Source organism: Diorhabda carinulata, chromosome 2, assembly GCF_026250575.1.
Source record: "Diorhabda carinulata isolate Delta chromosome 2, icDioCari1.1, whole genome shotgun sequence".
NCBI classification, from domain to species: domain Eukaryota; kingdom Metazoa; phylum Arthropoda; class Insecta; order Coleoptera; family Chrysomelidae; genus Diorhabda; species Diorhabda carinulata.
In genome coordinates, this window is record NC_079461.1 from 30238311 (window position 1) to 30259655 (window position 21345).

The 21345-nt window shown below is 32.4% G+C and overlaps 1 protein-coding gene across 1 annotated transcript; it reads right to left on the reverse strand.

The window, feature by feature from the left end:
• Positions 1–141: 141 nt before the first annotated feature.
• Positions 142–20996, reverse strand: LOC130903543 (ATP-binding cassette sub-family C member 4-like). The gene is made up of 11 exons (XM_057815696.1): positions 20849–20996; positions 15604–15837; positions 14301–14504; positions 11430–11656; positions 10498–10654; positions 9358–9936; positions 6753–7400; positions 3769–4132; positions 2884–3034; positions 1735–1965; positions 142–1105 (listed from the first exon to the last, which is right to left on the reverse strand). Exons 1-11 carry the CDS (start codon positions 20923–20925, stop codon positions 192–194), a joined length of 3786 nt encoding a protein of 1261 aa, XP_057671679.1. The 5' UTR covers positions 20926–20996; the 3' UTR covers positions 142–191.
• Positions 20997–21345: the final 349 nt, after the last annotated feature.

Genomic DNA, 21345 nt, shown 5'->3' on the forward strand with positions numbered 1-21345 from the left:
ACAAGCATTCGTGCGTTTTCTATGTAATTAAAAAGGATTGTTGATGGATTAGTCACGTTGATTTGATGACGATCATACCCCAGTTCCCTTCCTCACAGGAGGATTTTCTTTAATGTAGTATGTATCTAAATAAAATACAAGTTATACACTATAATTGTTTATTAATGTGCTTATTCCAATAAAAAAAAATCTCAACTTAAATAATTAAGTAATCCTGCTTGTTTCACCATTTTATAAAACATTCCTCGATTGTCTTCAAGCAAAGTTAATGGATCGTTGAATTCTTTAATTTCTCCCCTATCCAATACCATTACTTTGTCACATTCTAGTACCGAGTGTAATCTGTGAGCTATCGTTATTAATGTACAATCTGAAAAGTTGTCTTTAATTATTTGGTGTAAAATATGATCCGTTTCTTGATCCATATTAGCTGAGGCCTCGTCCATAACTATAATTCTATTTTTACGCAGAATAGCTCTAGCTAAACAGAATAGTTGTTTTTGACCTGAGCTGAAACTTAGAATACTACTGTTTATTTCTTGTTGCAAACTATCGATTAACTTTTTCAAACCAACTCTGTCTAATGTATCCCAAAGTTCGCCGTCTTGATAAACATTCAGGGGATCTAAATTTGAACGAATTGTTCCCGAAAACAAAATGGGATCTTGAGGAATAACAACAATATTTTTCCTCAAAAAGTCAAGAGATAGCGTCTTAATATCAACACCATCTATGAGTATTTTACCCTTGACTTCATACAATCTGAAGATTGTTGAAATTATTGAAGACTTTCCGGCACCTGTTCTTCCCACAATTCCTATCTTTTCTCCAGGCATAATATCAAAGTTTAAATTTTTCAAAACGTACGAGTCATTATCCTCGTAGGAAAGTGATACATTTTGATAGGATATACTGCCTCTACTAGGCCAATCTTTAATTTCTGCTCCTTTTTTATCTTCGGTTTTAATTTCTATGTACTCCAATATTCTTTCTAGAGATGTCATATTATTTTCTAGCTCGGTCCATTGACGGATTCCAAAAGTAAGGGATCCTAATAATTGTGAAATTTGTGTTATCATCAAACCAATATCACCAGCGGTATTACCTTAAAACAAAATTCATTATTAATGAAATATCAATTTCATATTATTTGTCCTATTCATTGAATTAAAAGCAAAGGAAGGATAGCTGTTATATATACATAGACAGCAATGGACTGAAAAGACTGAAGACCGTTCCGTCTGCAGGCAAGGTCATGGCGATGGATTTTTGGAATGCGTTTGGTATAATTTTCATTGAATATCTTGAAAAAGGTAAAACAAACAACGGCGAGTATTATTTGAACTTATTACAACGTTTGAGCGAAGAAATCAATTAAAAACGGCAGCATTTGGCTAAGAAGAAAGTGATGTTTCATTAAGACAATGCACCAGCTGTCATATCCGTTATTGCAATGGCCAAAATTAATAATTTAAAGTTTGAATTGTTCCCTAATGCACCCTATTCGCGAGATTAAGCCCCCTCATAGTATTTTCTGTTTCCAGACTTGAAAATTGGCTCGGTGGGCAAATATTTTCCAACAATGAAGAGATGATGTTGGCAGTTAATGGATATTTTGAAGAGCTTGACGATTATTATTATAAAAAGTGTATCGAACTTATTGAATCTCGCTGGAAAAAGTGTATGGATTAGTTATACGACTTGGAATTTTCTAAATAAAAATGTAACACTTACTTGTTCTTATAAATAAAACTTGTACTACAACACTCAACAATAAGAGCGTACTAATTGTGTCTATAAAAAAACTGAATGCTCTCACACAACACCATGATGTGAAATTGGCGGAAGTGTATAGATCTTGATGTCTATCGTATTCATTTATCAATGTTTCTTGGACTTTAAATGCCCTGATAGTCGTTAAGCCTTCTAATGTAGCATTCAGATGGCCAATCATTGGACTGCGACCTAAAATGATAATGTGAATTTCTTCAATTCTTACTTTTTAGACCTTTTCATATAAGTTTGTTGTTGAATTGTATTGATTTGAGGTCTCCTTCAATTGAAACTTCGTTTAAAAACAGATAAAATCTTGACGTTTCGACCTATGGGTCCAAATATATTTTCAATATATTATGGGGAACCTAAAATCCAGATAATTTAAAAAAAATATGTTGATTATAGTCGAAACGACAATATTATTTGCTTTTAAACGAAATGCTAAGTGAAAGAGACCTAAAATCCGGATAATTTATCAACAAAATCATATGAAAAAGAATAAGAAGTTAACAAAATAATTTAAATTTCTTTAATTTCTTATTTCTAAGACATTTTGATATATTGAAATCAGAAACGAAACATCAAAACAAAACATTTTTCATTACCATATGTTCAAGGACTTTCCCAACAACTATCAAATTATTTTAATAAATATGATATTAGTATAAGTCATAAAGGAACATAATACACTATCCAAATATTTCACTAAATTAAAATCTAAAACTAATTGTGACGCTGTCAACATAGGGCAGACCTCTCAATATTTAGAAAATAGACTAAAAGGTCATCAATACGATAAAAAAAATAAAACTGCATTAACGACCCATGAAATATCAAAAAAACATAAATTCAATTATAAAGAATCCAAAAATTCTTGAAACGGAATCTAATACATGAAAAACCGAATTTTTAGAAATGGTTTACATTCATAAGAACAAAAAAATAGAAAAGACCTAAATAATTTAAGTAAAATTTATAGCTCTATTTTATAAATTCTAATAAAACTACAAATTGATTACATTTGAGATGAAGACCTAAGGAAAAATTAATTTTTCTTATTAAAACAAATTTCTATTTTGATTTTATTCTTAATTTGATATTACTCACATGATGCCTCTAGTCTCTTTAAACTACGTCCTGCGGATAGATAATACCTTCTTACTAAGTACAGAATTGTGAAAACGATGGCGATAGGTATGATAAATGGCGGATTAACCCAAATAACTAACAACAAAATTCCTCCTACATTAAACATAACCTGAAAAAAAAGTTCCCAATAACGTCAGAGAATATATGCTTTCATTTTAACAACTATATAAGATATATTTCGAGGATTTTATCGAGGCGTGATAAAAAAATACTGTGAATGAATTTTATCTATTTCAACTGGTATCTCATGTCATTCCCCCATTTATTTAAACCGGTGTTTCCCAACCTGTGGTTGACCACTGCGGGTTTGGAGGTTGGTATCACCTTAACTGACAAGTGTGTCTGGTGATGTTCCACATATATGTTATTGTTTGGTGATAATATCTGAACAAAATGAACATAAAATGTCCCATTAGTAATAGTACCAACGATAGAGCAAAATTAATTCATAGTATTGTCAAAAGAAAAGCTGCGAACCGTACAGCTCTAAACACATTGAAGAATTGGGATACAGTTGCCTCAATGTGTGATTTGTGCTCAAATTTTTCAAAAATCGAAGAACAATTTTAATTTTTTCGACCTTAAACACAGATGAACATTTGCAAAAAAGGCACAAATAGTCGATTAACCCATTGAAAGCTAATTGAACGATTCGGCGAACAAGATCGTGCTTCAATTTGCATGGGATCCCTGTTTTTAATGCATGACTCTGAGACAAAAATTCAGAGTTCTCAGTGACAAACCAGTACTAAAAATGGTCTGTCAATCAAAGCCGAGATCTTTATGTTTAATAAAATGATTCACCTTCAATTTTGATCGCATCTAGTATTTAATTGAACTTACCCTACAGCAAAGATCAACAACGGTAGATAAATTATCATCGATATTGAGCATGTCTTGTGAAAATCGGTTCAGTATGTTTCCAATGAAGTGGGTGTCAAAAAAAGTCATAATGGCATTGCTGATTTTCTTCACTAGTGCCTTGTGAATATTTATGGAAGCTCTTTTGCAGAATTGTAATAATATGTACACTGTTAACAGATCCAACAAAGATGTAACTGTTAGACATAAGGCATATAAATAAAAAGTATTTTGTGCTATTAAATTTTCTTTTGCCAGTGTGTCACTATAATAAGCAGTTTGGTTGGAATTGATGAAAAAGGTTTTGTTATTGTCCAGATTTAGTATTTTTTGCTTTTGGTCTACCCTGAAAATAATGAAAAGAAATCAAACTCAATCAGGTTACTTTGTAAAAACGCTCATATGTGTACACTTTATGAAAAGACTTAACCATGAGGAAAATAGAAGAATCGTTTTTAAGTGAAAATCCACGACTAATCGTATTGGAAGGATGTAAATCACAAACAATGCCTGACCTCATTACTGGCCGAAGCTGCATTTACGTTTTATTTTCATCGTAAAAGAACATGTCAAGAAAAATGTTATTTTCTGCAATTCAAATCTTCCCGCACATAGAAACGTCATTGTGTCAGAACACAACGTTAACTGTGCCCCTTTTTCATATAGAAAATATTAAAGAAAGAGATAGCGAAATTCAAATGAGCCTGAATCGCTCACTATTTCTCTACTCTATCCTGATTGGATAGCCACGAAGTCGAAGTTTCTAGTGGCACGGCAGTAGTTGATTTTAATAACGAGTAGAGGGAGATAGAGAGTGGTAAACCGATGCTCTTGATCTCTTTTCCAATCGCACTGCTTGGAACTTAAAACCACCTGCGTCGGACTATTGAACTACATAGGAAATTATTATTATTCCATTAAGTATTCGAGTTTTTTATAAATAGAATTGTTAATTTCAAGCAGTGTGTTTCGTTACTGTCGTTCGGTTGCTCGTTTTGCCACAAACAGTTACTTGATATTGAATTCTTGAAAGTTCAATTCCACTTACATGTCGCTCTCTCTATCTATAGAGCTAAAGACAATGATCTTTTGTCTCTTTCCATCATTATACTATGGTACAGGTTTCGACTTGTCAATCGAGCGACGCTTGTTGCCACTGTGAGAAAAATTTGGAGTACGTAAAAAGTGAATATTTATAAGTACGTAGTTGGAAATAATATTGTATATTCATGATTATACATTGATTATATATTTATTTCGATTGTTCTAGAGATTTTTTTTGTCTCATTGTGTTTAGTTAAAAAAACTGATTGTACGTTTTGATTTCCAAATGTGGATAGTCCGAACTATACCAAAATATCATGTGGATAAATTTAAAATTCAATTACAAACGACAAAAAGCTTCAATTACTTTGATGCCAGAGATGTTGCACATCCATCAGGATGGCTACAAATCACATATTGGTTTGAGCATTTTATCAAACACACCAACCCGACCCAAAAATCTCAAGTTTTATTGATCTTAGATGGTCATTATTCACACACTCAAAACACCGACGCTATAGAAATTGCAAGGGAGAACAATGTTGAAATGATTTATATACCTCCACGTACAACCCACAAACATCAACCTTTAGATAAAACTTTTATGGGACCACCGAAATCCTATTATAGTGAAGAAATCTGCATGTGGATAAGAAACAATAACAGGCCACTATTTCATTATGACATTGTTGAACTATTTGGCAGTTCTTACTTGAAAGTACAAACAAGGGAAATTGCAACGAAGGGCTTTCGCGTTACAGGGCCTTGAATAAAAATATATCCAGTGAGATCGCCTACATTGCTGCCCAACAAGATGCAGTCAAAGATGGTTCACTCCACAAAATCAAGTTTTCAGTCAAAACAACCATCAACAAACGATGCAAAACCACCTTATCATAGTTTTTTTAACTGAATTCTCTTTCACACCAAGACAAGTATTTCATCAGAGCTCTTAGCTTCTAGAAACACAAAGGAAACAGAAAAAAGAGAAAACAAGTCTAATAATAGCCCCATTGATTCAAATGATGAAGAAGAAATACACAGACAATGAGCTTGATGCCGCCATAGGACAGCTCCTGACTCCTGGTGATTGCGGTGGTGCAGACTTCGTACCTGGATATGTGACTTGAATAAATTTTTTAAATTGACTAAAGTTAGTGTAGAAGCTCATAAAAGTAAAGGTTTATTATTTATAATTTTATAGTAGTTCATACTTATACATAACTTACTTAGGTTCATACTAGGATTTTGTGAAAATTTTATATTTTAAGTTAATATATGTAAAACAACAATCAATAAAGGATGACTGTCAATAATTTAAGCGCAACTGTATCACTGATAACAAATAAGAATAAAAAAATTTGATTTACAATGTCGTTTTTTTCTACAGCACAAAAACAAAATGGTATTCCATATTTGGTCACTTTTCTCTAATATTAATCTAATGTACTTTTTATTTTGTGATCTATACAATCTACAATGTTATGAGGAAAAACAACGTTTTTGACGCGGCTTATTGCTTAGAACTTTAATGACACTGTAATTGATAACAGTACCTATAAATGTCGTTTCTTTTCTTAATTTTCTTAGGTGAAATTTGGTTTCTAAACACTAAAGTTCAAGTAGTAAATGTTTCAAATATATTTTGACTGCTGCAAATTATTTTATAAACAAGAGCGGGAAGTCACTTTTCAGAGGTTGACAAACAAATCAGAGCAAGCTTCTATTGCAGAAATTGAGCAAATTCATATAAATTTGCAAGTGAAACTGATTAAGCACAATATATAATTTACAAATGTGAGGAAACATTTTATTCATTATAAATTTTCAGTCTTATCAATTTATGATATAAGTGGAAAATGTTATGAGCATGAAGAAAATGATGACGAAATAATAAATATTTCAATGTTTATAAAACTCACCACTTTGTTAAAAGTCTTTCGGAATAGCTAGCGCTAAATTGAGTGCCGCATTTCAACACAATATTCAAAATTACTAATATCCAGCCACCATATTGTAAGTATTTCCCATAAACTGCCCAATCTACTGAACCTTCTTTCTTCAATTCTTTATAAATTTTTGGTTTCATATTAGTTTGTTCAGTTTCCAATAAGCTAGTTTCTTCTGTAATCTCTTTGGTATCATTCAATTCTTCCTTGGAAACTACCCTTTCTAAATTATCATCCTCTTTAATTAATTCGTTAACTTCATTTATTATATCTTCATTGGGTGTTCCAATATCTTTTATCATTCCTTTGGTCATTATAACAACAGTGTCTGCTTCATTTATATGACTAGGCGTTTGACTTACCAAAACACAAATTTTATTTTTCAAAAACTTAGTAATACATTCTTGGAAAATGTAATCTTGAACAGAAGCATCAAGAGCGGTTAAGCTATCATCTAGAAGGTAAATATCGCTGTTTCTGTACACCGCTCTTGCTAAATTAATTCTAGCTTGCTGCCCTTTGCTTAAGTTTGAGCCTCTATCGGTTAAGATAGTCTCATCGCCGTTTTCTAAAAGATTGAAGTCAAATAGAAGAGCACATGATCGTACGACTTCTTGGTATCTGAAAAAAAATCATTTACTTCACTGTAGTGATAATATCAAGACTAATTTAATTGGTTCAAAAAATCATGCTACTGGAACAGGAACAAAACAATGTCAACATAAAAATATTTATTATTTCCAGGAACAGAGCTACTAATGCATAAAAAGGTTCGCAGTTAAATGAAAACAAAAAATGATATAAAATCTGAACAACATAATCAATTAATACTGTTTAACAAAAAAGGTAAACTCATTTGTCACAATTAGAAAAAATTTCTTTTGTAGTTGTATAAATGTTTTAATGATTATTAATATTTAGAAAATCGATAATGTTTATAATGAACTACTAAAGTACCGTGGCCAACATCTCGAACAAGAACTTACGAATCTTTCTTACACTGTAAGATACCAGACAGATGGTGAATCAGTACAATTATACTCATGTTTAAAAAACCGGATAACTGAAGGGGTATAAATTTGCTAGATACAATATTGAAACTCTTTACAAAAATTATCCTCAACAAAATCACAACACTAGAAGATTCAGATTCAGATCAGGAAGATCCTGCGTAGATGCAGTACTTATCCTGAGACAACTGGTTAAGAAATCCATAGTATATAACAAACCAGCATTCCTAAGCTTCATTGACGTCACAAAAGCCTTTGACCATATTAAAGTGGAATATTTTATTCATCAATTGTACTTAAACATACCTATGAATATAATCGAAAACATCACTCAGACAATCAAGTTCAGTTTCGCATTGATGGTAAATAAACAAAACCCAAACCAGTCAAGAGCGGTATTGGACAAGAAGACTCGCTTTGTCCCATGTCATTTAACATGTCATAATGGATAAAATTATAAAAAAGATGTGGGTAGGCAAAGATTACAAAAATGAAAATCTTTAATCTCATAGGAAAACATAATATGATCATCTCGACTGAAAAAACCATATGCATGGCAACATCAAAAGAGTCCCTTAGATGCAAATTAGAACTAGGAGGTCAAATAAAACAACAGAGATTGAAATATAAGTACCTTGGAATTAACATAAGAACTAGTTAAGAAAACGTAGAAGACGAGGTAAGAGGACAAGTAGCTAAGACAAATAAGGTCGCGGGATGTCTTCAGAACTTAGGCACCAATTTACAGAGCATCTATCAGACCTATACATCAGAAACAAGACCAGAAATATCAAAAACGAAACAACTCTTGGAGACCACAGGAATAAAAATTCTCAGGCGTATCTCTCGAACACTATTAGACCGAGAAAAAAGGGAAAACATCAGACGATCATGTGACAGATAACATTAACGAATAGATATCACAGTTTAGAAAACAATAGAACCAATGTCGAATGACAGACGATAGGCTGGTGAAAATAGCGAGGGATAAATCTTCAATTGGAACCCGTTGTAGAGGTCGACAAAGAAAAAGCAGGAGTTACAATCTGGAGCCAGGATGAGGAAAGATATCGAAGAAGTAATAGCTTTAGACCTATTATGAAAGAAAGAAGAAGAATATTTTGTTCTCAAGAATATACATTGCAAAACTTTTTAATTTCAAACAAATTGCCTGCATAGAATGCGTCATGTTTTCCAGGTACGTGATTTAGAGACAGGTCGAGTTTTTGGGCTCTGATTTGTGCCAAACCTTAAAGAACAAATATAAAAACAAAACTTCAAAAAAGGAAAAAATGTAAATCATGAAGTGCTAGAACATTGTTAATAATAAATATAAGAAAAAACTACAGTCCTTAATAATGTAAATAATAGTGATTCAAATATCAATAGATTTTTCTAAATTAAACTGAATTCTATTAAAAAATGTAGAAAAACTTTTGTTGAAATTGTGAAAATTATATAAGTTATATAATTTTATTGAGTGCTATACAGCTTACTCGTAAAATCAAAAACAGTTTGATGAAATTAATTGTGAATGAAAAACAGAATCATTTATATATGTAACTTACCTCTGGGCGTTATAAGGCTCTCCGAATAGGATATTCTGTTTTATAGACGACGGGAACAACCAAGGATCTTGGGAAGCATAAGAAACGTTTCCTTGCGATATCAACGTACCACTTTCCAATGGATAATCTTTTAAAATCACTTTTAATAGAGAACTTTTACCAGATCCCACTGGTCCCGTAATTATCGTTAAACCACTCGTCAATTTGAGATTAATATCTTTTAATATGCGATTTTCTTTAATTTTCACATTAGCTTTTGTAATCTGAATTAATGGTTTTTCTGCGTAGGATGATTCGTGAGGTTCAAGCTCTTCAGATTGCAGCGTTTTCGATATTCGTTTATAGGATGACACGAATTCACTTCCGACGCCCATACCATAGGGAACAACAAAAACCATCCAAGTTCTTAGTCCTCTATAGTTTGAAAGTATATAAAAAATGACAGAAGCGTCGGTAGACATTCCGCTCCATATGCATGCCATAATTAGCATAAAGAAACCTAAATTGGAGAATATTATTCCGGAGAGGATCAGCAATTTTTTCGAATAGAACCCCAGATTAAGCTTCACAATTTCTTTTCTACAAAAATTTAAAGGTTTATTATTAAAAATTATATAAAGACGCAGCCAGGATTTGTGCTGAAGGTGCTTCCTGAAAATACATGAAGTTATATTTTTATAATAACTTCTTTAATCTATTTAATGAATCTCAGTGCTAATGAGTTAGGTTAGTTTATCAAACAAGAAACGTATTGTAGGCAATACGACACTCGAAGGTTTCTGTGGATGAAATTTTAATTAAGGTTTCGTCACTTCTAGAATAAACTTATTGTGAAAACGTGTTCTTTACTTCAATGTTTTCTATCAAGTCACCTAACTATTGGTACGCCTCTTATACGATATAGAAAACTTAAGATTCAATTGAATAAACTGTTTACACCACCACTTCACTGTCTGACGCGCGTTTCGAGTTATCGTCTTCAGAGACTGAAGGTATTATTTTATAGTATAAAATTTTCCTTGCATTTGTTTCACTTGTGGTTTGCCTATTCTAATAATATAATTGTTTATATATTATTAATGTTGATATTATACCCTAACTTAGCATACAGTATGTATTGTTTCAATTTGTATTTAATACCTTCTAGCCTCGTTGATTTTATCTGCAAAATAATTTTCCCATCCATACATTTTCACGATCCTCATTGTAGATAATATTTCTTGGGTGAGTTGTAAGCGTTCATCAGTTTGTTTACATGATTTATATCTAAATTTAGTTATCAAGCTGCAAATAAAAACTAAAAAAAAACACAAAATAATAAGATGGGTCTTTAATTTATTCAAATTCATTTGAAATATCATTTTTCACTTAAAATCAGTTACAAAATACCGAAAAGACGTTATCAATACAAGGGGACTCAAAATATAGTTTACCTAGTGGGAACGGAAAGCGCGATGTGTTACAACGCACCATTTCTTTCTAATTTTGTATGTTGAAGAGTCGGTCTCACAGTAAAATATTGCATTTGTTAAAAAAGAGAGTATTTTAGCGAGTATAATCATTTAACTTGACTAACTCAACTGGTCGGCTCCTCTATTCTTTTGCCTCCATATAGCATCTTTGCTCAAATAGTGTCATAAGTCAAAACAATGGACAATCGAGTAATAAGCGTTTGAAATTAATTCAACATGTCCCCGATCCCTGATTATCCGCACTCTTTTTTGTTGCGGCATTTTGGTGTCGCCTGTTACAGGGAACAGAACAGGAATGGGCAAGTAGCAGTAACTAACAGTACTGATAATCATTAGCTAACGGTTATTAGGTCCCGATAAGCTAGCACCAGTTGCTTTAAGCAAGACTGGCTTGTAGTTATGTTATCAAATCATGACAAATAAACTTAATTGTAGTATCAACTCTATAGAAAATGTTTAAGAACTGCGGGGTTATAGTGTAAACCACCCTTTAAATCTTTAAACTGTCAATAGCCATTATTTGGTATTTACATTTTGACATTTCAGAATATTATCACGTACTACTTGAAATAATTAAAAATTAAAATATTTAATACTTACTTTGAATTGGTACGACACCAAGAAGTATGCCAATACCTACAAATGATATTACCCCAATTTTTTTATAAAGTAAATAACAAATGACCGAAATTTGTGTCACAGCGATCCAGGTATCGTTTATTGTAAAAATTACTGACACAAAAGATTGTACGTCTCTTGTTATTAATGTAACAATATTTCCCAATGTAGTATCGACTAAAGCTGTCGGTGAAAGCTTTAATGATTTTCTGAAATAACAAAAAAATTATTTAATAATGTATGTATGTACATAGACATTTGAGATCTCGTATACACTGCGATCCAAAACATCTATTGTGTCCCCCCTTCTTGCTGGAGAACCCTGTATTTACAGCAACGGCTAATAGAAATGACTTAATCGTCGAATAATTATACGAACAACTAGAGACAATGATTAAACGAACTAAGAAGACCGAAGTAACTCTGATAAAAGGGGGTTTAAATACAAAAGTGGAAAACAGGCGAATCTGGAGTTACTGGTCAGGTAATCAGAAATGAAACAAGGGAACAAGGACACGTTTTCCAAATTTCCTTCACGTAGGCTCTGGGGCAGACGGTGATTCCAATCATATCGCAAAATGGAAATCAATTTAAGGCACCTAACAATACCAAAATAAACATCAGAAAGCTTCATAATCCTAATATAAAACAACAAGTACAGTTATCCTCAAGTAAAAGTATAAGAGACATAAACAGATCTAAAAAAATGAAATTAGCAAGTGGGAAAAAAGGAATGGATGAAATATGAAATCCTTGACATGATGGAAGAAAGAAGGAATTATTGAAAAAAAAAAGATTTGTTCTATTAAACTTTTTAGAATACTATAAACTAAATGGTCCCCTGGAAAAAATTGAGGAAATGGAAAATGACATGATTGAGGAAACTTATACATCTCAAATTGAGACTCTAATAAAAGAGTAGCTAGTGATAAATTTTTTAAGAAAATTGATAATTTTACTGAAAATTTGATTTAAATCGACCTTTTCTCTGTAGATGACCATGGTATCTCAACCAACGAAACTTTATAGACCCACAGTTAATTACAACAAAGCAAACTTTTTTCAATGGCTAAATCAAGAGCTTACTTATCTAAAATAGTTAAGTAAATGAGGTCTTCTGATGATTCAACGAACAAATATAACCTTAATAATAATAAACGTGTTTTTACTATCAAACGAGAAGATGGATATTCAAAAATCATATAAATGAGAGGACTCTCAAAGTGCTAGTAAAGATTGACTGAAAGGATTTATGCGTCATCAAACAGAACAATTGGAAAACTATTTAAAAAAAAACATCTACCATTGTTAACTACTCCCGGAAAAATCAATATAAGAGGAATCGACTTAAATGCAAGGTAGAAGAAAAATATGCGAAACGATTACATAAAAAAATTGATAAAGGTACATACTAGAAAATTCTTCGACCACCGAGTCATTTTTTCAAGTTTGGGAACAGAAATAATCCGAGGGGGATAAATCAGGCGTATAGGGTGCATGAGGTAACAATTTAAACTTCAATTCATCAATGTTGGCAATTGCAATAAGGGATGTGTGAGCCGGTGTATTGTATTGATGAAACAATACTTTTTCTTAATCAAATGCGGCCATTTTTGCTTGATTTCTTCGCTCAAACGTTGCAATAAGTTCGTATAATCCTCGTCATTAATAGTTTTTTCTTTTTCAAAAAAGCCAATGAAAATTATTGCACTCGCATCCCAAAAAACCGACGCCATGACTTTGCCTACAGTTGGAACGGTCTTTGCCTTCTTCTTCTTTGGAGCTGGTTCTCCCTTTGCAGTCCAACATTTTGATGGTTCTTGTGTTTCAGGTATAAAATGATAGTTCCAAGTTTCACCCATGAATATGAAAGGGCTCAAAAATTCAGTTTTATTTCTGTGAAACTTTGCCAAACACTCGATGGAAACATCTTCACGACACTGTTTTTGTTCCATTGTGAGCAAACGCGGCACCCATCTTGCGCACAGCTTTCAGCTAATATGCGTTGCATTGCAATTTTTCAAATGCCTACTATGTTTGCTAGTTCGTGAACTTTCAGTCAACGATCATCCAGTACCACATTGTGGATTTTCCTCAATATTTCTGGCGTCGTCACCTCATTTGGTCGACCAAACAACATGGCGTCTTCAAACTTAAAACATATGCTGTACAGATTGTGTACTTTCTAATACAGTCGTGTTTCGCAAGCCACCACGGCCATCTCTAGGTTAGGTCGGGACTTCTGGGATCAACCTCGAATAGTGTGTGAAGAGAATAATAGAAGCAGCAATCAAGTTTGCACATTGTATTATTTTTATCAAAAATTCCATGAATTACTTATTTTCGTTGTTAAGTTTTCATTTTTTTTAATTATTATTATTTTAATTTTTATAAAATATAATAAACATAACATTAGTTCTCAAAAACAGTGTACCTAATCAGTTTGCAATTACTGATTTCAAACGGATAGTTTTGTAGGTTTAAGAAGATATTATATTAAGAGTTTGCAGCATATGAAACGTTTTGTATTACATAAAATATACACACATCGAAGCTATCAACGAATCTTTGTTAATGTAAATTTTTAGTCAAATATGTTTCTTTCTGTGTTATAAAAGAGTCGAATTTCATTATTCTTTCAATGTATACTTATTTGGATATATCGTTTATTTTGGAAAATATTCTGTCATTAAATTACTGAATAAACTAATGCCAACTATACTATTTTTTTCATTTATTTGTTCACATTAATATTATTTGCAGCTTTTATTAGCATATATAACTACGAGACATGGCTCAAAAGCTGCATCATGTCAGGGGAAGGAAGATATTTAGTTAAATATAAAATGTTACCTGTATAAAAGAGAAGAAAATGCTGTTTTGATTTCCATACCAAATGATTGAACCCATATTATGTAGTTGTGATAGTAGGTTGCGAATGATAGTGACAATATGATCAAACCAAAACCATAAAAACAAGCATCGTTGATTGTCATTGAATTTTGGCCAGGCGTGAAATAAGCCACTAAATGACTTATTAGGTATGGACGAGCTATACTAAAAAATCAGAATAAATATGAATCATTAAGTGCGTTTTTCAATGCTCCATTATATATAAAAAACAGAGGGGACATAGAATTTATTTCATATCCTTGGCTAGCAATACACTTATCGTGATGTTGAATCCATGGTTGGAAGCAAACTATTTACCTATACTTGTTATTTAATGGATGGAGTTAGAAGTCACATGGAGCTAAGCCTGATGAGTAAATTGATTTGGATAAACGCGAGAATTTATAACGACTAAACAATGACTAATTAAAAGCTACATGTGGCACGGCAATTTATGGCAATTATTGCATTGTCCCATTCTTAAATACGAGTTTATGGACTTTGTATGGCGATGTGTGCTTTCCTATTTTCTCTTGTTTCACGACAATATACTTTCCATTTCCATTAACAAGTTTTCGATCAAATAGAACATCAAATAGGAATGTGATGTATACTTTTCGAGGTCGGTGGACTTTTGATAGTTCCTCACGAATCAAAAGCGCCTTGTTGTACGGCGTGTTTTCATAATATACAGAAAGTTCAGGAATCTTTATGGCAAAGTGTGTCATTTGTTTACCTCTGAGAATAATATTTCCTTGCCTCGTCTCCAGTAATATTTTTGACAACGAAACTTGAAGACGATCTTTCAATTGAATGCAAATGTTTTTCATTTTATTCATAAATCAAAAATCAAATAGGACACCCACTCGTCTCATTTGGATCTATTGAAATGCTTTGGAGTTCCTCACTAAACCAACGTATACATTTGTCCAGGTTTCGAACTTTTTCATATGTTATTAACGTCGGAGGACTTTTTGACCGTTCCTTGTCCTGCCTGCATTTATTTTCACCTTTAAATCGTTCATACCATTTGTAAACAGTATTACCATAAACAGATTTTAACATTTTGTCAACTTTTTTGGTACTTACACCTCGTTAATGTTGATACGTTGTTCAGTTGTTTTAGTAAAAGGCTGACAAACCGGAACGGGTGAAAATTGTTACTATTTGTCTCAACACACAAGACAGAGAGATTAAGAAATGATCTTTTTAGCTGATGTCTAGTTTCTAGCGTTTATTTTGTTTTGTAATAATTATACTTTACCTGTCAAATGTGTTGAATGAAAAGTCTAGAAATCCCAGTAATAAATATTTCAAACCGTAACATTTTGAAATCAGCTTTATAACCGATGGATTTTTGTGTAGCTTTTTCTCTTTGTTCCATTCAGTTTCTAATTTATCACCACACGTTTTTGAACGACAGCTTGTTAGTACTTCGTAAAGATCATCATCAACTAGGTCCTTCTTGTTAGCTTTTTTGAAAAGAGGGCCCACGTATCTAAAAATCGATCACTTATGTTAAGTTTAGGACATTTGTCATGTGAATATAGTAATATATCATAAACATACAGGGTGTTCCGGGACTTGTAAATTTGGGAGTGATTAAATGACGTGAAAATAATAATTTTATCATAGTTATTTATTTTAAGTTTCAAAATCAGAACTTATACTTAAGTTTAGTTTCTAAATTATTCATTCGAACATTATGAATTTTTAATGGGTGATTACTTAAGTCCATGTAGTGTGATTGACGGAATAAATAATTCTACACTACTATCTGAAGGCCAGGGGCGGCTCATGTCCGATGGTTTACATTTCATAATTTTCACAGGAATAATATGTACAATCTAAAGATAGAAAACATGAATTTTTTAATAGATCTTTCAAGAAAAATTGGTTTATGCAACACCGGTAAACACAAGCAACGAATGTAGAATATAGATTGCTAGAATAAACTTCCATTATGACGTAAGATTAAGAGAAGAGATCATGAGATACTACCTTATGTCATTAGGCTTGAACTACATCCAAACCTTCTGGCAGTTAATCTACTGGAGAATAGCCAGGAACAATATAGACTAAACCTTGTAAAATCACTTGATTTAGTTCATAGATTTTAGTAAATGTCAAACTAGATAAGAATATTATAAATATCATGGCAGTTCACACTTTTAAAGGTACGATAATCAATGAATTACTAAGCTTCATGCATGTATTCAAATCATACTATTTTGCTTAATGTTAATTGGTCTAGGAGATTGCAAAACCTGATAGATGTTGAAACAAATTATGACACTATAAGGCAGAATCTTGGAATGCTCTTCATATTTGTGGGTCTACGAATAAGAAAAACTCATGAAAAATTGGACGTTTGGCAATACCAATATCGAATTAAGGTCATGAACCGCCGACACAAGTATTTCTGCAAATTTTTTTGAGGGTGCTTGTTATGGTGCAAGAAATTGCATGCAGTTCTCTCCAAAATATTCCATAGTTTAATATTGCACGTCGTTTGACATTATGTAAGTCTCTTATCACTGCATCATAAATGAAAATAACAAGGCTAAGTGAAATGAACAAGAAAAATGTAGTTGCTGGCAATAATGATATCTACTACTGCTTCGATTTGGAGCCAGATGTATAGGCTGGTTATTACGCCAAAAGTAAGTAGACTTCTCCCTAGAATTGCAAGTGCGAGATTTGGCATGAAACAATCAGCTGAACTTCATCTGTGCATGCTTTTGATCAAGAAATATTACGTCTGGCATTGTCCGTTGTATTGTATCGTGTGAAACGACCATTGGAAATGTGAAAGGTGACAATTACCAAGATATAATACAGTCTTTTCCAAAGTGGGCGATAACGCTTCCTTGTGGGCATTGCAGACCTAAAGGGAGCGGTAGGTACATAGGAATTTTGGCTACGAAAACCGACATCGCAATTGCCCCTGGATTGTCTTCAATTGTTCAACGATTCTTGATAGCATTCCCATCGTTATATTCGGGTGAAATTTTAGTGTCATGGCAACGCTGCTTACTAGAAATCGTTTGCATATTACTGAACGTGTCGATTTGAGTAAATTGGAATCTGATATCAACAACATCAGATTCATGATCCTTCAAATCGATTGTTTGTGTTATTTTGCATAAAAGATATTCTGTACGAATACCATAAAGTTGTGTTTCAATAACTATTCTCATTGGCAGGTATAGCCAACTAGAGTAAACTTGAGACCTGAACGCCCTATTCTACTATCTCACTACGCTCAGAGTTAATTTTTGTGGATTATAATAAAAGTCTCGTTTGAAGTTATAGTATAGAGGGCAGTAGGAAATGATTTCGATGAAAATCTGAACAGACAACTTGGTTTAAATATTTTAACGACACTAGGCTACAGTTGCACAATTCTAAGTGCTAGGCACTCACCTATTTCATACTCCAGCGGTAATCTAGAGCATCCGTAACAGTTGCTAGTCGTTCTAGGCAACTGTTTGAATAGAGCAATTGATTGATAGGAGAGTCGGAAGGTGTTTCCATCCATCTCTGCAGAATCTGTTTTGATAGCTTATTACTCAGAGATGTATTACACTTTTGACTATATCTAGATTAGGTCCATGGGTGGATTTGCGGAGTCCAATTTGGATTTTGTTTTAGAAAATTTAGGAGCTGTTAGTAACGAACATGAGGAACGTTTTCATGGAGATATTTCTGCCGTGGAAAAAGGATATCGTGGCAAATGGAGTGCCAGTATATCTACCGTTTTTTAGCAAATAAGGACACCTAATAGCGAAAAAGGATGGGCGATAAAAAAATACTATCTTGGTTTTTTGCACAAATTTGATGTAAAAATCAGTATTATTCTTTAAGTCAAAAAAGAAATGAGATGAATTGTTTGAGAATTTAGCTGAGAAATGTGGAAATGTAGGTGTGATCAAGCCATAAAATTCGAAAAATAATATAATAAGAGGAGTTATTTTAACTATTGATTAAAAAATAAATCATATGGAAAGTAATTCTGACGAAAGGATTTCGAAATAGTTTTCAGATAAGGCTGACTAGTATGAAACTTTTACCAAAAATACTTCAATTGCTTGGAAATTGTAAAAATTGAAGTAACAACCACTAAATATTGTTACGAACATCTATTTAACATATAATATTTTAACGTATTAACATTGTTAGTTCTGGATTATATACTTTTAGATCTTAATTTATTACCCATTATGTTGTTATAAACCTTATAAACCTTAAAAAAATTATAATATTAGTTATACTTTTTTATCTTATAACTTGTACTACTTGTATCATATACAAAATGTTAAATAAACAGATGTTAAATTATCTTTTCATTGAATGAATATAAATTTAAAATAAATTCGCAATTATTTTATAGAATAGAAAATACATCTCTAGTTAGGTATTACTCACTTCTTTTGGGTTCGCACATACGAGGGTTGCTTCTTAAGTTTAGAGAAGGAAAAATAAAAACAAATATTGATTGCTGGATACGGCTTTATTGTTTTTCAAAATATTCTCCATTAAAATAAATACACTTTTTTCCATGTGTTTGAACCAATTATGGAAGTAATTTTCCATTTCGATGTATGTACCTCCAAAATATGTGATTTGAAGGCATCAATCGCTTATTCAAGTGTAGAAAAACGTTAACCTCGAAATTTACTTTTGATCTGCGGCAAAGAAAGATATCACTCTGATGCCAAACAAGAACTGTGTGGCGGATGACCCATTAATTAGATGTTTTGACTGTTCATTTTGTTTGAACCGATAGCATTGTCAAGGTGGAGAATGATTTGTCTTCTGCGATTGGTTTTTTCTAACTCTTTCGGCAAACAAATTCTGGTGTACCATTCAGAATTGACCGATCAATGTTGCTCTAATAGATCGGTGGCGACATTCCAAAAAACAGGCTACCATTTGTTTTTGTTATATTTGGCCAGTCTTGAAAGACCCATACAGTCGATTGTTGCTTAGTTTCGGGTTCATATGCATAGATCCATGATTCGTTGCCGGTCACGATCTCATAGACGTCTTTTCAATTTTTTCAGCATTTCTTTGCATTAATCGGCACAAGCTTTTTTTGAGCAATTGTCAAATTATGCCGTTTCCAACGAGAATAAATCTTTTTGACAGTCAAATGTTCATGCAACGGAACTAATGCCCAAGTATGTCTCAATATTGCGGTTTGTGTCTCATGACGATCTTGCAGTATCAGTTGTAGCACAGCATCGATGTTTTCTGGCACAGTAAACGATTTTGGACGACTTTCACGAAACACGGTGTTTCGAGATGATGCTTCATCACCAAAAGATTGAATCCATGTCAAAAGTAATAGAAAACCATAGCATGAAAATGTTTTTATTCCTTTTTTTACCAAGATGAATGTTTCAAGTATCTGTAATCAACTCAAATAGCACTCGTATAACTACACGTCCTGAGAACGTTCACCAATAAAAATATCAAACCTTATGATGGAAATGTAAGATTTGAAATATTTACATCAGTGTTGCCATATCTCAAAACTTAAGTAGCAACCTTCGTAATGAAAAATGTTAAGCTACGATTGTGGAATTTGAGTTTATGATAGAAATTGTTGTTTGGAGATAGAGAGTCAACGATAATATCAAAATAATAGTACATAATAATGGTTATAAGTTAACTACAACCTATTCTTTTTTTTTCAAATTTTTTCGGACCAGAACCTTCTATTAACTAATAATTTTATAACTCATTTAGAATTTTAGAATTTTTTTAATGGAAAACTCTGATTAATAATAAAAATACCGTTTGAATAAAGGAAATAGTAACTTATATCTAGGAAAATATATCATAATTCACCGGTAAACGGAGTGTTGTGAATATAAACAAAGCTCCAAAGCAACACCTCAAAATCAAGTTGGAAACAGTTGGGCATCAGGAAAATATCATAATGAACATGAACATATGAGCATGGATTCGTAGCACTGTTAGTGTAAAATAGAAAGTAATGTTTATGTCGATGTATGAACATGGATGAAACTTTATTCATCATCACACCTCAATCAATACGGCAGTCATCTAAATAAAACTATTTAGTTGACACAGAAACAGTCCCATATGCAGAAGAAAAACATCTTTACCAAATTAGATGGTCGAATTTAATTAATTCAACTACCAATTGTTTCGGCATCGATAATATTCTCCATATCTGGCTCTCAGCGGCTACTGACTATCTCCAGACCTAAATTCTCCAGGATAAGCAGTATCAGTCAAATGAGGATGTCGCTTATTTTAATGCTTAAGAATAAAACTTTAGATTGATTTTATCACTTTCGAAGGCAACTAGCTGGAAGACCGGAAGTGAGCTAAAAAACTTGTTGTATATTCACTAGGCCGTAGACATTTATCGATGTTATATTAATCAACGTCAACAAAAGCAAAGTAGCGCATAATCATGATGAAAAAATGTTCACATACCTTAGTCGGACCTAATAATTTTATAAATTACTTACGCAAAAGTTAAGAGAGAAAAAATGTTAGCTGTTTCTCTAGGGTTAGTCTGTCGCCTTTCTTTGCGACAGTGATCCATTGTTCACAGTTATCAATAATTGAATGAATTAATAGAAATTATATTGTTATATCTTATCATCGAGAAGCAAATAACTGTTGAGAATGTATTTATCTTCGTATTATCGCTAAACGTATTCAAAATCTTGTACATAGTGATGCTATCTACTGGAAAATTTCATGCCTCATATACGTTAAAAAATTGATATTTGCTTAAGCACAGGATACAAGCCATCTATTTACCATGGAGCTCTCTTTAAATGGCCAGTTCTCTACAGGATTCGTGTGTGTCATGGAAATGGAAACAGTGTTTCATTGGTTTCACGTTAAATCAACATATTGTATATAACTATGTAAAAAAAATTGAATAAATCCTGTTACAAAAATTGAAGGTATTTTATCAACATATATCATCAAAAATGTAAAAGAACGTTAGTTCTAT